At 33.8% G+C, this 16,324-nt stretch overlaps 1 protein-coding gene across 1 annotated transcript; it reads left to right on the forward strand.

Moving 5' to 3' along the window:
• The first annotated feature begins 4,114 nt into the window (after positions 1-4,114).
• On the forward strand, positions 4,115-13,960 carry LOC102600427 (actin-related protein 3). The gene is made up of 9 exons (XM_006341728.2): positions 4,115-4,484; positions 4,567-5,029; positions 10,472-10,618; positions 11,625-11,717; positions 12,134-12,253; positions 12,599-12,709; positions 12,887-13,012; positions 13,114-13,212; positions 13,327-13,960. The coding sequence occupies exons 1-9, from the start codon at positions 4,429-4,431 to the stop codon at positions 13,405-13,407; spliced, it is 1,296 nt and encodes a 431-aa protein (XP_006341790.1). The 5' UTR covers positions 4,115-4,428; the 3' UTR covers positions 13,408-13,960.
• Positions 13,961-16,324: the final 2,364 nt, after the last annotated feature.

The following is a 16,324-nucleotide window of genomic DNA, read 5'->3' on the forward strand; positions in this document are numbered from 1 at the left end:
AAAAAAAAAACAATACGTTTTTATTATGAAAGGAGCCTTATTCACCCTATAGTAACAATATAGACATTATTGGATTAAAGTATTAGCAATAAAATATGACTATTAATGAAATTTTTTTAAAAATTTCATAGTCTAATGATATTTCTTTTAACCCTTTTCTAGATTCAAAAATCTTCTTATTTTTTAAAAAGTTATATGTCAAGTTAAAACAGACCAAATAAACTAAAATGGAGGAAATATTTATTTTGGCTTCTTGACGACAAGAATGTATTTTTAATTAAAAACAATTGCAATTTTTCTCTTCTTCTTTTTTTATTTAAAAAGACTTAGTTATTGTAAATCCTGTATACAACATTATATTATATTATTTTATGTATCATTATAAATCCTGTATTCCTTATTGTAAATCTTTGGAATAACAACCATCGATTTTCCCGACTCGAAACAACATTAAGCTTAAACAGAAGGTAACAACTTAAATTAACAAACAGAACATTAAACAAGAGATAAATAGAGAAAATAAAGACGGAAAGATGTATATCAGTATAGGTTCTTAAATCCGACAGGAAAAACTTTCTATCAAAACTCACAACAATGGTGAGTGTTTAGTTGAATCAAAACAGAGAAGCCATTAATGGCAATCGAGAGAAAACAATTGAGAGAATTGTATTTGAGAGAGAATGAAAAACTTGCATTTCAACTCATGAGTACATCATTATATACATGTGACTAAAATGATTCTAGAAGATAAAATAATCCTAACTAACTAACTGTTATATCAACAAACTAGTTAAGAACTGAACTAGTGTTAGTTAACTAACTAACTGTAGTTAAGACTTGTATTTTACAAGATAATTAGTTGTTAATACTTTCGATTAAAAGCGGAAACTTAACACAGGAAATAAACAACACAGAGATAGGAGGTATACCTTTTTTGTTCGAAAAAACAAATCTCTGGAGAATTGATTAGAGCACAGAATGAATTTGGTATTTTATCCATGGAAATAAACAATCAATGTAGAAGAACAAAAATACAACACGTACATTGCTGTAAATGGAAGTAGAAACACGTGGCAACGCAAGAAGAATGAAAAAGAGACGTTACCAATTTACCCTTTGGATGTACGGAAAAAGCCACCTTTATTAAGAATGACATGACAATCTTTTTATTTATTTAGTTAGTTAATTTTGTGTAATGTCAAATTCTCAGAGAAAATATGCAATCTTGTAGATTTTTCCTCTAACTTTTAAGTTAATCAATATTATCATAAAATCATGGAGGTTAGAAAAATTTAGGGATAAGGGTCTGAAAAATATCTCAATTTTGGTCGGATTTGCTGTTGCGATACTAAACTTTCATAAGGACATATTACCTCCCTAGACTATTTAATACCATATTTTTTACCCCCTGAACTATTAATAGTGTATTTTAAAGGTATATATGTGCCCACGTGGACACATTACTATTTATAATTTTGCATTATTTTTTATGTCCACATGGGCAAATATATATGTTTAAAATACGGTATTAAATAGTTTAGGGAGGTAATAGGTCCTCATGAAAGTTTAGTATCGCAACAGCAAATCCGACCAAAGTTGAGGTATTTTTCAAACCATTATCCCAAAAATTTATAATAGGCAAAATTGTCTACTATTCTTTTCAAATATTTGTCTTTAGTTTTATCCTAATATTTAGGACTTTAAAAGTGACTAAAATTTTGCTTCTTAATTTTTTCTTATTTGAACTATATTAAAATTCTAATATAAAATTTATATTTTATCTTATATAAATCTTACTTAAATTATGATGATTAAAATAAATAAAAGAATTAAAAATATTAAAGAAATATATTCACTTTAAATTTTTTTTAATTAAATCTTACCTAAATTAGGGTAACTAAAATAAATAAATGAATTAATGAAAAATATAAAAAAAAAAAATTCACATTTTTTAGGAGCACAAAACTAATAGTCCCTCTATCCCAATTTTAGAATAACTATTAGCAATCCAAATATTTTGAAAAATTTACAGAAATCATATTATGTTAGGAGCTAATTACTTAGATGTGCACTTTAGTTTGCAATACTATAAATCTTATGTGTTTAGATACGTCCAGACATATGTATACCGAGATACATGAAATCATTATTAGATATAATCTGTTCTAAATAACTATATATAATTGGATTCATATGTATATGATATACATAACAAATTCTCTTGTCATTTCTTCTATGTATCTAGTGTGATTCACATCAAATTATTCACCTCTCTCGCCGTTTTAGGAGTTAATATCTTATATGGTCACTCAACTATCTACTATTCTCTCAGAAAGTCACTCAACTATCTACTATTCTCTCAGAAAGTCACTCAACTATCTACTATTCTCTCAGAAAGTCACTCAACTATCTACTATTCTCTCAGAAAGTCACTCAACTTTGTATTTTAACTCAAAATTCACTCAACTATCCACTCTTCTCTGAGAAAGCCACTCAACTTGGAATTTTAACTCAAAAGTCACTCAACTATCAATGGTTCTCTCAGAAAGTCACTCAACCTATTTAATTGATATTTTAATAAAAATTTTCTAATATAATTCTTTTTATTTAAAATCCAAAATTTTAAAAAATTAAAAAATACCATTTAATGACCCGACCCGTTAAAAATATATAATATCAACCCATTTTATTTTACCCACTCTCCTACCTCATTCCACTCTCTTCTCGAACTCTTTCTCCTCTGCTTTTTTTGGTGGTTCTCCATTGCTGCCTCTTTATCTTTTAGTTGAGTGTTAATTAGGGTATCTCAATTTCTAATGTAGGAAATTATAAGAATCTAATGCATCGGTTCAGACCGGCACAAATAGAGCTTATATGTCAGAAGTCTGATTTGCTTTTTGGTCGTAATATGGTTTGATTTAGAGGTTCACTATCAATACGGCCGCTCGTCTCCTTCATAAATATTCTCATGTAAATTGTTGCAACCATTGAAGAAATGGCAGTTATCTTCATTACACAATAAAAACGAACACAACTAAGCAAAATGAATCGTACGTAACAAGTAAAAACGAAAATAATAAAGAACAATTACGAGGAAGTAAAAAATTAGAGAGAAAAAGGGAACCAGAAAGATCTGTGCAGTGGAGAGGAAACGAGAGTTGACTATGGAGATTCTGGTTCATATGATTCTTCCAACCAAAAAGCAAATTATTACAAGTTAAGAGTTGAATATGGCCAAAGCACATATTTTTATTCTAATTATCAGATTCCTTTAATTTGACTCTTTTAAATCAGATGATTTCTTTTAATTTCCTACCTAATATAGAACTTCGAAATTGAGATGCCCTAATTAGCTAAAAGAGGAAGAAGAGGCAGCAATGGAGAACCAGAAGAAAAAAAAACGCAAAGGAAAAGAGGAGAAAGAGTCTGAAAGAGAGTGAATAAGGTAGGAGAATGGGTAAAATAAAATGGGTCAATATTATATTTTTAACGGGCCGAATTAAGTGAGCTGGGTCATTAAATGGTTTAAATGGTATTTTTTAAAAAAAAAATTGGTTTTTAAATTAAAAAATTATATTAGCAAATTTTAATTAAAATATCAATTAAATAGGTTGAATGACTTTCTGAGATAACAATTGATAGTTGAATGACTTTTGAGTTAAAATTTAAAGTTGAGCGACTTTCTGAGAGAAAAGTGGATAGTTGAGTGACTTTTGAGTTAAAAAAATATAAAATTGAGTGACTTTTGAGTTAAAATATAAAGTTGAGTGACTTTGTGAGAGAATAGTTGATAGTTGAGTGACCGAGATATTAAGAGGGTGTTTAGATTGGCTTAAAAGTTGGTCAAACCTACTTTTAAGTCTGTTTTTTATTTCTGGAATTATTTGGCAAATATAAAAAATAAGTTGAAAAGTGTTTGATAAGGTAAAAAATGACTTAAAATAAATTAAAAACCAAAAGTAGGTCTCCCCCATTTTTTATTTATTGACTTAAAAAAATTATTTCAATTTGACTTATTATTTTTGATTTAAAAACTTTTTTTTTTTAAGTCAATCCAAACAGATTCTAACTCTGGTTTTAGTGTATTTGAAAAAGTATGGGAAAGTTGATCCTATTTGGGGAGGTGACCCGCGGTACGACAGCAGACCAAAGACACAAAACGTCGGGGGGTCTGAAAGCTGAATTGTTTGATTGCTAAGAAACGAATCGAAAACACCCAATAGACAGTGAGACCAAAGCTATAATTGAGTATAGAGTATAATAGTGATCAACTGTTTGATGAATATTCCTAAGTACTCTCTTTACTGCTACTTCAATTCTTGTCACCTTTCTCATTGAAATGGATGGATTATATCTTTCACCCACCTCCATTATCATCTTCTTTTTAGTATTGCATTTGTCGCCACCCCTTTCTTTGTTTCAACAACCATGATAATGGACCCTGCTACCTCTCGCCCTGCTCTAGTCATTGATAATGGAACTGGGTATGCGTTGAATCATTGGTTCTTTTATCTGCTCACCAACTGTTTGATGAAATTCCTTAATGATGTTTATTTATGTTTTCAGGTATACTAAATTGGGTTTTGCTGGAAATGTTGAACCAAGTTTTATTTTACCGACGGTGGTTGCTGTTAATGAGTCGTTTCTGAATCAGACTCGAGCTACGACTAAGAACAGCAACTGGCTAGCGCAGCATAGTGCAGGGGTTATGGCGGATCTGGATTTTTTTATTGGGGAAGAGGCATTGACTAGATCTAAATCTAGTAATACTTATAATCTTAGTTATCCTATTAAACATGGTCAAGTTGATAATTGGGATGCTATGGAGCGTTTTTGGCAGCAATGTATATTTAATTATCTTCGTTGTGACCCTGAGGATCACTATTTTTTATTGACTGAAAGCCCCATGACTGCACCAGAAAGTCGAGAATATACCGGTGAGATTATGTTTGAGACTTTCAATATACCGGGGCTTTATATTGCTGTGCAGCCGGTGCTTGCTTTGGCGGCTGGGTATACAACATCTAAGGTTAGTAGCTTATGTGTTTGAAAGTTCCGCTAGTATACATTTCCACATAATACTTTGGTTGCAGGGCACCTTAACCAACAGAAATAACCTTATAAGTTAATAGCTTTTCCAAGTAATTTGGATCTTTTAATATGTAAGGGGTTACAAGAAGGAGCTGTTTTGTGTTAAAGATGATAAAAAATGGATTTTATTTGTACATTAGGAGCACTAATTTACACATTATTTATGACTGGCCTTGCTTCATCTGTAAAAGAGTAACATATGCAGCTGTGTCTGCTTTATTACCAAAAGTTCATTATGTTTCTGAAATTTAGACTTATTTTTGCTTAGCTAAAGAGTAGCTTGATAACATAGTAAGTGCACCAGAGCAGGAAACTCTCTTTCTTTCTTAGGGGAGATTGGTTTTATGGCCAATGACAAATGTTCTTTTACTTATATTGTCATTTTCATAGGAGATTGGTAAATAAAACACGAGATCTTTGTAGGTAGTGTCATTTTCTTCTATTCAAATTGTAATTGGTCATAGACTTGTAGGAATTCGTTTCCTCCTTTATTAGTCATAACAATTGTTGTCTTGTAGGTGACAATTTGCTTTGACCAGTTAAATAAAAATAAGAGCACGAGTTGATATAATATGGAATATAGTATGGCAGCTCTTATTTGCACTTTATCCGGGAAATGATACAATCAGTAGTCCATTGGTAGGCTGATCTATGCTTACTTACAACATTATTAATTGATTATGATACGGAATGTTATAGATTCTGACTTAAGTCGTCTTTTACCGAATATCTCTACCTCTGTTGTGGGATGAAGTTTAGCAGCCAGGATAGATGGTTATCTCTTACTTTCAGTATGAGTGTTTGCATTTTGTTAATGTCTTTTAGTGCAAGTACAATTAGAGTGGGTAAGATAGAGCTCGTCAAACATGCCAAGGTCCTACTCATCTGTGAGGGTTGTGCCAATGCTCTAAAATGCAGATGAAACTTACTTATATTTATGATAATAACCTTAGAGTGCACCATGTTCATTTTATTTTGCTTTTTTCTGGCATTCTACCCATTTAACTTATTTTCATGGAATTTAGATCATTCGCCTTTGGATAACTAAGTGTTATGCCTGCTATAAATGTTCCTTAGGAAGATTGGGCAAGAACTGTAAAAGCAAGTTGTATATTCTATTTATATGGATACCATAAACTGTATGAAAACAATTAAAAACCAAAGAATCAAGACATGAGGAAGGGATAACAAAAGAACTAGAAAAGAAGAAGAAAGAAATGGAGAGTTAAGAGTTTCTGGTCAGCACAATCTTGGTGCTGTTTAATTAATAAATTTTGCCTTTCTGACAAAAGTATTACTGAGCAATGCTTGCCGGCAGGAAGTGACCTATCGAGCCTTAGGGAAAATTGAGTAACAGAAGAAAAAGAACTAAAGCAAAGTAAACTAAAAAAAGAAGATAAAAAGGGTAGATTAATGGGTTGGGGAAATGGAGAGGGGGAGAAGCAAGATAGAAGGGGAAAATTCAGGATATATTTCTGGTAAGATGACTAATGCCAAGATATAAACCCTGGTCAATCAAGTTCAAGGAAAAGGTGAAGGTAGTGAAAGAGTTCAACTATCTTTTATTAGGGATGTTGTTGGTTCGGTTCATCCGGTTTGTTCAAGAAATTTATACCATATCATTTTCGGTTACTCTATTGTGTATTACTAAAGTTAGACTTTTCGAAAATGTGCCAATCATCTCAATTTCTCTTTGATATCGATACGATTCGGTTTATTTTCAGTATTTATTTTCAAAACATCAAGTAAAAGTTACCTTATCAAAAACAAAACGTCAAGAAAGAGTCAGTGTTATTAGGTTGTCTCATTTGTTATGTAAAATAATAACAAGCTTTAATGTTGAGTACAAGAGCTTTGTACATATGCAATGCCCTTGTAAGTTTTTGATATACAGGACAAAGATTATAATAATGCAACATGTGCACTCCCAATACACTCTTTACCTAAACAAAATATTGCTCCACCTTAAAACAAAATTATTGAGTTGCTAACTGAAAGTTTGTAGTTCAAAAGACATAAAATCTGAAAAAATAACATGTACCATTACTTAAGACTTTCTGGAAAAGAAATATTGACTTGATATTTGATTCAAAATTCACAAAAAAAGAGGAGGGGGGGAAAACATACCTTGGTGGCTTGCTTCTTTTTTTGATGAAGTGAGATTTCATTAAGCCATCCAGTAGATGCAAAGATACAAAAGGGGGGATCTGTCAGCTCAGTAAGAACAAAAAACCTTATATAGCTAAGGAGCCGACAAAATCTAGGTAGTGATCTAAGTAAATACAGGGGAGAAGTTGGCCCAACTAAAAAGGTTAACCAAACAACTAGCCTTAAGCTTACAAATTGAAGTTAAAACTGCATCGAAATATCTCCTGTTTCTTTCATTCCAAATAACCCAAAAAATACAAGCTGGGGTCATGATCCAGATTTTCCTGATGGATTTTCTAACTTCCATAGAGCTCCAACTAGTGTAGGCATCTCTGATATTGAAGGGCATGGACCAACTTATACCAAAAAGCGCTAGGAACATGTTCCAAAAGTGTGTTGCAAAAGGGCAGTGAAGCATGAGGTGGTTGATGCTTTCTGAAGTTAACTGACACATGTAACACCTATTGACCAGTTGAATTTTCTTCTCATAAGATTGTCTTGAGTGAGGCATGCTTCTTTTAAGGCTGTCCAAGTAAAACACGAGACTTAAGGGGGAAGTTTAGTCTTCCAGACTAACTTCCAGGGCCATAGATCAATCATCATTTTATTGGGGCTCGAGTGTTCATATCCTGCCTTGACTGTGTATAAACCTTTGCTGTTGAAGTTCCATTTTAACTTATCACTGCGCTGAATGTTAATGTTGCAGTTCTATAAGCTTTTGAGCAGATTCAATAACTCTTTAAATTCCCAATCTTGCAAATTTCTTCTTAGGTTCAGGTTCCAAGAGTTGTCATCCCTATACTGAGCAATACAATAATTAGGATGTCTGGCGATGTTAAATATATTTGGGAAGGCTAGTGGAGTCTCCTGTCCATTTGTCTAGCCAGAATCTGATATGGTTCCCATTCCCTGATATATTTGGTGGCTTCCTTTTAAAGATTGCCAGATTCAAAATCAACAATGACAACCCTAATGTGATCCCATTAGTGAGGTCTGGGGAGGATAGAGTGTACGTAGACCTTAGCCCTACCTTGTGTGAGGCAAAGAGGTTGTTTACGATAGACCTTCGGCTCAAGAAAATTGCTTTTAAAATAGGCATGAAAAATACAAGAGTGAAAAACGCTCTAATGAAAATACTTAGAAAAGAGAAGTATTGACAAGAAAAGTACTAAGATTGTCAGAATCCTTTAATTTTAATAGGGGAAAAGGGTTAAAAATGCCCTTAACGTATCTCAAATGGTTCAAAAAATGCCCTCCTTCCATCTTTGGTTTAAAAATGCCCTCAACGTTTTCTTAAGGTTTAAAATTGTCCTTTATTAACAGCCCACTAACATAATAAATGATGACTCATTTAATTAGCCAAGTGACTTTATCTTATTGGTCCACCTAATTTTTAAAATCCAGCCCAACGACCCGACCCATCTGTGCTACAAAACTTAAACCCACCCAAAACCCATTTTCATATTAACCTATCTTATCTTTGAGCTCCATTTTAGGACGACTCTCAACCCCTTTTGTAGCATCCGACGATGGCGATTGAGGGTTGCAAATCACAACACCTCTAGTTATGTTCTTCAGTATAATACTTTTTGTTTCTTCTAATTTTTTACTACAGTTGATTCCATTACTCTGCAACTTAGGTAATGTTTTGCTTTTTTAGGAGTTTGATTAGGAGTTTGTGAAAGTGGGTTTACAGCAGAATCTTGATATTGATCAGTTTCAGCTTTATGTTGGAATAATGAGATGTTTTTGCTTGAGAATTGTTGAAATTCAGGTCAATTATTGACTTTTAATGAGCTTTTCTGCTCTGGGTCGATTTGCTCCTAAGCTTTCAAGGCATTTTCTGAAGATATGTAGGGGGATTCTATTAAAGATGTCTGTAAATTGCAAATTGTTGGGCACGAATTAGAGCTTCTCTTCAAGTTTTAGGCTGAAGAAGGCCAGAGAGTCTTTGCTAGGACCAAATTGTGGGTGGAGATGGCAAATGAAGCTTTTGTTTTTATGGCTCATTTTCTTGGGAATTGGATTTTTTGGTTGGTCATTAGCTTGAATGGTGGTGTTTATAGTTGGAAGCAGGAGGCTTCAGAACCAAAGGAAGATAAATCTTATTTTCTTCTTGAAAGTTTCAATGTCAGCAAGTAACAAATTCAAGATTTAGCTAACCTTATTCTTTGTAGTTCTTCCTTCCTTTTCTTCTTGAAATTAACTGAGAAATGGAAAAAGAAGACGAACTGAAGGAGGTAGGAAGAAAGAAGAGAGTTAGAACAAACGGGAACAAAAGATCCAAAATTAATTGGTCATATCGGGTCAAATTTGAAATGGATTTCTAGACTAAGTGGGTCATATATTTTGAAATAGATAAAGAAAATCCATGTCACAATTGCCATGTCATTGTGCTGTTAATAAAAGGCAATTTTAAACCTTAAAAAACGTTGAGGGCATTTTTAAACCAAAAGGTGGAAGGAGGGCATTTTTGAACCATTTGAGATACGTTAAGGGCATTTTTAACCCTTTTCCCTTTTAATAGTAGTAGAGTATGTTTGGGTGTTACTTGTAGCAATTTCAATCCGCATCCATCCCTAGGACCAAGGCAAAAATTATAATATTTCATTATAAATTTAATATACAAAGTAAAAAAACCTACTCCAATCATTCGGTACGGTTATAGATTTATATCGAAACCTGTGGTTTTAAACTAATAATCAGTTTGGTAAGGTTTGGTTCTGTTGGTTTACAGAGAAGCATTGATACCCCTATCTTTATAATAAAAGGATCTGGTTATGTGGTCGAAATCATTACTTTTTCAATGAGATGTTATCGTGTTTAAGCCAAAAATGCTACATATATTAGGATGTGGAAAGATTTCCCATAATATCATAACCAGAAACGAGTTTTGCAATAGCCATCACCCAATTCTTAAGGGCCACCGTCAATATTAGCATTATAATTTATAACATGCTAGGAACCTGAAATGAATACTATAAAGGCCCTAGCAAGTTCGTATCACATCTTCAGTTAGACCCTAGATGTTCCTTTTTCGCTTTTTCTTGAGCTATGAAGAGAAACTGCTAAGTTTTTGGTCACATTCTGTTGTTGGTACATCCAGTATCCATTACTTACTTCTTTAATACGTATGTATTTATTTTTTGTCTACTTCTTGACTGGCCTTCTATTAGATCTGCATAAAATTTCTTGATATATTAAGCAGATATTTGTTGTCCTTTTTTTTTAGTGTGAGATGACTGGAGTTGTAGTGGATATTGGAGATGGTGCTACTCATGTTGTACCTGTTGCTGACGGTTATGTTATCGGGAGCAGCATTAAGTCAATCCCTATTGCTGGAAGAGACGTTACACTCTTCATTCAACAGCTCATGAGGGTATGTACGGCATCTCTCAGAATTGGTTGAAAGAAAAAAATGTGTTGTTTCTCTTCATTCAACTCCTCGCCTAAAAATAATAATAATAATAAAAAAAAAAAAAACTCCTCGCCTAATTTGTTTCCTATCTAGTAGACAAATAGAACTTGTTAAATATAGAATCAAGTGGGACAAATGAAATAGAATTCTGATATCCTGACATTTGGTGTTTCCTTGTTATGACTTGTGATAAAATAAATTGGAGTTCAAAGAGGATCCAAGATATTTAAAAAACAAGATTATTTTATTAAAAAAAAAGATATGGAAACTATGTAGTAATTGCAACCTCTAGAAATGACTACACTCATAAACTGTAGAAGGGGGAAATATATTCCTTAGTGTGCAAGCTCCTCTAGTTGTAGTGATTATGGTGCGAGTCGCAATACCTAGGTTCAATATTTTGTTCATAACATGATGATATCTCACTTATTTCATCAAAAAGAAGATATGTTATTATGTGTGGACAGGATAGCTGTTCTTTGTTTATTTCCTCTTTGCATACAGATTCTTGGTAACGGATCAGAGCATTCTTTGCCTGAAAAATATAACTGAGGCCTTACAGCATTTTTCTTTTTTGCAAGTGGAAAATTTAAGTTTGGGAGAGTGCCTTGTTACTTGTTGTAGCAAGCATCATCTTGGAAAAATTGTTAAAAAGAACATCCTTTGTCAGCAGTTCCCAATTAATTCTCTATCGCTAAACCTACAAGGCTACAACATATTTTCACTAATTGCAGTACCACTACATTGGTTGATTTACGCTATGCATCTGTTTTTATTTCTTTAGAGTTTTGATTCCAAAATCGGGTTTGTCTAGTGTTTCCTCATGTGCTTCACTCCAAATTGACTTTTCGGGTACCAGCGCACAGACATGTTTTGAGGTCTCAGTTTGAACTTTGAAATTTTGAAAAGGTGCGTGTTAGCAAGTCATCTCTTAAATGTTCAATCTAATCTATTTGATTCAATGTAGGAAAGGGGGGAGCATGTTCCACCGGAGGATTCCTTCGAAGTAGCCCGGAAAGTGAAGGAAATGTATTGTTACACTTGTTCAGACATTGTCAAGGTATGATTTGGTTGTAACATTGTCTAATATACAGCTAGTGGAAAGGGGAAAAAGAACCTTGATTAAGAGGAAAAATAAAAGTTTGAAGTTCCTTGTGATAATGCCTACCCTGCATGTTGTTCTTCCATCCTACTCTTGAGTTGAAGAATCTGTTCTACGCTAAGTTGCTCGGACTCTCCAAAAATGTTGCCGCACCCGTGTCGAATCCTCCAAAAATGCACTACTTTTGAAGGATCCGACACTCACCTGGGGACATTTTTGAAGAGTTCGAGCAACATAGGTTCTACGTTCCTGAGAATGAGAGCAACTAATTATGTCAAGATTTAAGCTGCTTATCATCCTCTTCTTACATCTGAGAATGAAATTAGCAACTGAGGATCACTTGTGATTTATTTTGTTGCTGCAAATGATTTCAGGAGTTTAATAAGCATGACAAAGAGCCAGGGAAGTACATAAAACATTGGAGAGGTACAAAACCAAAGACAGGAGCACCTTATTCATGTGATGTTGGCTATGAGCGATTTCTTGGTCCCGAGGTGTGCTCTGTGTTTCAAGTCTCTGATAATTTCAAGCTCCCAAGGTCTTCTTGCAGCTTGTTTTAAGCTGAAAAATCATGTAGTTGTAGACATTGCCCCAATTATTTACAGTTGTACGCCTCATATACTGCTGGTTTGCTGCATGGCAGAGTGAACTCTAAAGGTCTTATAATCAACATACAAAGGCAACCTGATGCTAGATCCCGTTATGGACAGGGTCCAGGGAAGGGCTGGACCACATAATCAACATAGTTATAGCTAAATAAGAAAACAAAGCTTGTAGAGGTGATGCATTATCGCTAGGTTGGGTGAACACCTTTCTGATTTAAGAACTGGTTTTTGCAGGTTCTCTTCAATCCCGAAATATATAACAGTGATTTTACAACTCCTTTACCTGATGTGATAGACAAATGTATTCAGTCTGCACCTATAGACACAAGAAGAGCTTTATATAAGGTAAAGTTATTGTTGATTAAATATATAAGATTTCCGTTAATCAAGTGATCCAGCAATGTGTAACCAGTAGAAAAGTCTCCCTTATATGGTTGAGTTAAAAGTCATGATCTTGATATCACGCTCTTTGAAATAATTCTTTGAATGTGTATGTGATATTATGCCCTTGTAAAATACTAGAATATTGTTTTATCTGGAGGATCCACCATGTTCAAAGACTTCCATAGAAGATTGCAACGAGATATCAAGAAGATTGTGGATGCTCGTGTTCTTGCATCAGATGCTCGGTTAGGTGGAAATGTAAAAGTAAGCATTTATTCTTTAATTTTTATCTGAATTAATTGATGAATGAATCTTTGGTCTCTGGTACCTAAAGATGCTCGCCTACTGAAAACATATTCACTCAGGCACAACCAGTTGAAGTGAATGTGGTCAGCCATCCTATTCAGAGATATGCAGTTTGGTTTGGAGGATCTGTACTTGCTTCTACTCCTGAATTTTTTGCAGTAAGTTAATTATTCGATTTCTGTTACCTTAGGTTTTATAACTGCAACTGAAGTTACTCTTTGTAAATGGCTGGTCAGCGAAGTCTGACCTATTTAGTTGTTTCCTTATATCAGGCTTGCCATACAAAGGCTGAATATGAGGAATATGGAGCTAGCATATGTCGCACAAACCCTGTATTTAAGGGAATGTACTAACTACAATCAGTGAAGGCATTTCTCATCGTCATGTTCTCCTCCCAATACCCTGATCCTTGCCCTACTTCTCAACTTCGGTTTGCAATCCTACATCCATGAGGACTGTGTATGTTAACAGGTTATTGGAGGCAGTACATTGTAGATTTCATTCATTGAACTGTGAGAAAACAAGATTCTTGTATTCTTTCCATAGGAAGCACATCTGTCCTGCACCTTCAGGATACGGTTGACCACCCTTGGTAGGGCCGGTTGGCACTTCAATGGCAGATAAGTTTCACCGAACAATTGAACATTACCTGAGCTGAATGTCATTTTCTGAGTGTTCGGTTGAGTCAGAGGGCTACAAGTATACTTAGTTTCAAGGAAAAATAATAAGCTGTCATACGATTTGGGGTTTGATTAGGAGGATTGTAGGATCATTTATATTCTTTTTCTCTTTTTTCGCTTTAATTGAAACTTTGAATGTTATATAGCTACACTTGTACATTATTCTCACTGTTGGGGAAACCTTTTTATTCTTTTTCCAGAATAATGTATCATAGATTTTGCATTTCGTTTGCTGCATAATGTTGTTGTTTACTACTCACTTTTTTTTGTTGTTGTTGTTGTTGTTTACTACATAATTTGATGCAGAATATTTTTTTTGTTGTTTGTTTTTCTGGAACATAAAACAGATTTACAGTTCAGTTATCATTGTTAGTGCCAGAAAAATTACTATTATTGACTCCTTTTCATTATTTAAAATCAATATGTAGTCTTAAGGTAAAAGAGGCATCCACAAGACATTTTGGAAGAAGCACCAATCTTTATGGGTCTGTTTTCACAAAAAGACAGAGATTGAGAAATAGTAGTATATATCTAGGAAGTAGGAAAGTAATTTTCTGACCACATTGGGTTTATAGCTTTTCATATAGTAATTGATTATATTATATTGCATTGAACATTCTTGATCATAGTGTAAGAGGGAATTAAAAATGTCACCTTGAATCTCATTAAAAAAAAAAAAACTCTTCACCACACAATTCGCCACGGCAACAAGATACGACAAGAGTCCACATAGGAAACCTCGATTCTATAGATTCTGTTGGTCGTGTGGTTAATGGAAATTAAAATTATTAGTACCCTATGTTTATGAATGGTAAAGTGTGGGGTCCATGGAGATTTTGCATGATGAGTGACCATAGAGGTTTACAACTTTTGTAAGACATTCTTTTTGCCAAAGTTTTGGACTTTGGTGAACTGAGTTACTCGATATTTATGGTGGCAGAAGTTAGTTTTATCTCGTGGAATAATCAAGGTGATCCGCTTATATTGTCCTTATAAAAGAAGAACTATAGTTACAGTGAAAAAATTGTTCAATTACTATTTGATACTATCAGAGTATATAGATAGCATCAGAGTATATATATACTCTGATGATATCAACAGTAGTTTGGTGAATAGAATTAAACAAGGGAGTTAGTCAGATAACTAGTTTGGATTGTGGGTTCAACAACAGTAAATATATTGGGTCGAGTCCAATTTGAGTAAATACTTTGTCTAATGAGTCTAATTTGTGTAGTTTTCCCTAATTTATATAATGTATTTCTAATTTCTCTTTAGTGAAGAGTTTAGTGACCTATAATTACATTAAATCTATTATCATGCCTAAATATACAAAAATTATAGGAAGGGTTAATATGTGTCTGATCGATTAGATAAAATATCTCACTTTACGCCTCCGTCTATTAAAACACTATTATGTATATGGTTATGGTGGGGGGCAGCCTATTATTTTTAGCCACAAGCCATTGGAAGGAGTTGGGTGGAAGCATTTTTCCAGCAAACAAGCATGGTCTCTTGCAGTCACTGTCTCCAACTAATTTGATGTGTTATGCAGAGGTTAAGTCTGCCTAGCCACTATAGTTTTAATCAGATTGCTATTTGCTAGTGGTGTTTCAACTGTCTGTCTTTTCTTATTTAGTTTAAGTTTTTTAACTTATAAAGTTGATCATAGGGCTTTTTTCTCTTCCTTTTTTTTGGCGTAATTATTGATAGGTTTTGTTAAATGTCATGGAGAGCAAGAAAAAAATGATAAACTTCATTTGATGTATGTTGTAATACTAACGAACCAGTTAACAAGCACATATAATATAAATGGAAAACAAACAACCATTACCTACCTCGAATCAAGCCTTGGAAGCAGTGGATCTAGAATTTTAAGGTTGTGGGTGCTCTGAAAGTGGCGGAATCAAAAATATAAAAATGAGATTCGAAACCGAGCTCATCAACACTAAAAGAGCATTAAGCACCCACCAAAGAGCCATATATTGGACCAATCAATTCATTTGTTCTTAATTACTACATAGATATATATATATTCCGAGACGATGTTAATGGATGCTCGAGCACCCGACGGATTCTATGTGGGTCCGTCCCTGCTTGAACCTGAGTTTTCCCCTTATTATTATGAATTTTGGCTTATTCTTGATTTAACAATATATAACACAAAATTAACCTCTCATGACCTAATTATATCTAGACTATACCAAATCCAAACCTCAAGCCAATTCCACAATAATTATGCTTAAACTAGGATTTTCCCTCCATAATACCAACCCAAACCCTCCCCTAGGTTAACCACCATGGGTTCTAAGGCCAAAAAATCGAATTATCAAGGTAAGGAGTAATTAACTTACCTTCGCCGATGATTATGATGAAAAACAAAGAAAAATTGCCCTAGGTCCCTTGCTCTTTCCCAAAAGAAATTGTCAAATAATATACGGTTTTGAGAATTTTATGCATTACACTGCGACTAACCCCTATAGTGCGGCGGCGCCATAGCGACGAGTCACATATTGTAGCGGCTTGCACAAGACAGAAATTTGGAAGTCCCGCCAAAAAAAATCATTTTGTAACACAGCTTTACACCTTGACG

This window comes from Solanum tuberosum, unplaced genomic scaffold, assembly GCF_000226075.1.
Source record: "Solanum tuberosum cultivar DM 1-3 516 R44 unplaced genomic scaffold, SolTub_3.0 scf00027, whole genome shotgun sequence".
NCBI classification, from domain to species: Eukaryota; Viridiplantae; Streptophyta; class Magnoliopsida; order Solanales; family Solanaceae; genus Solanum; species Solanum tuberosum.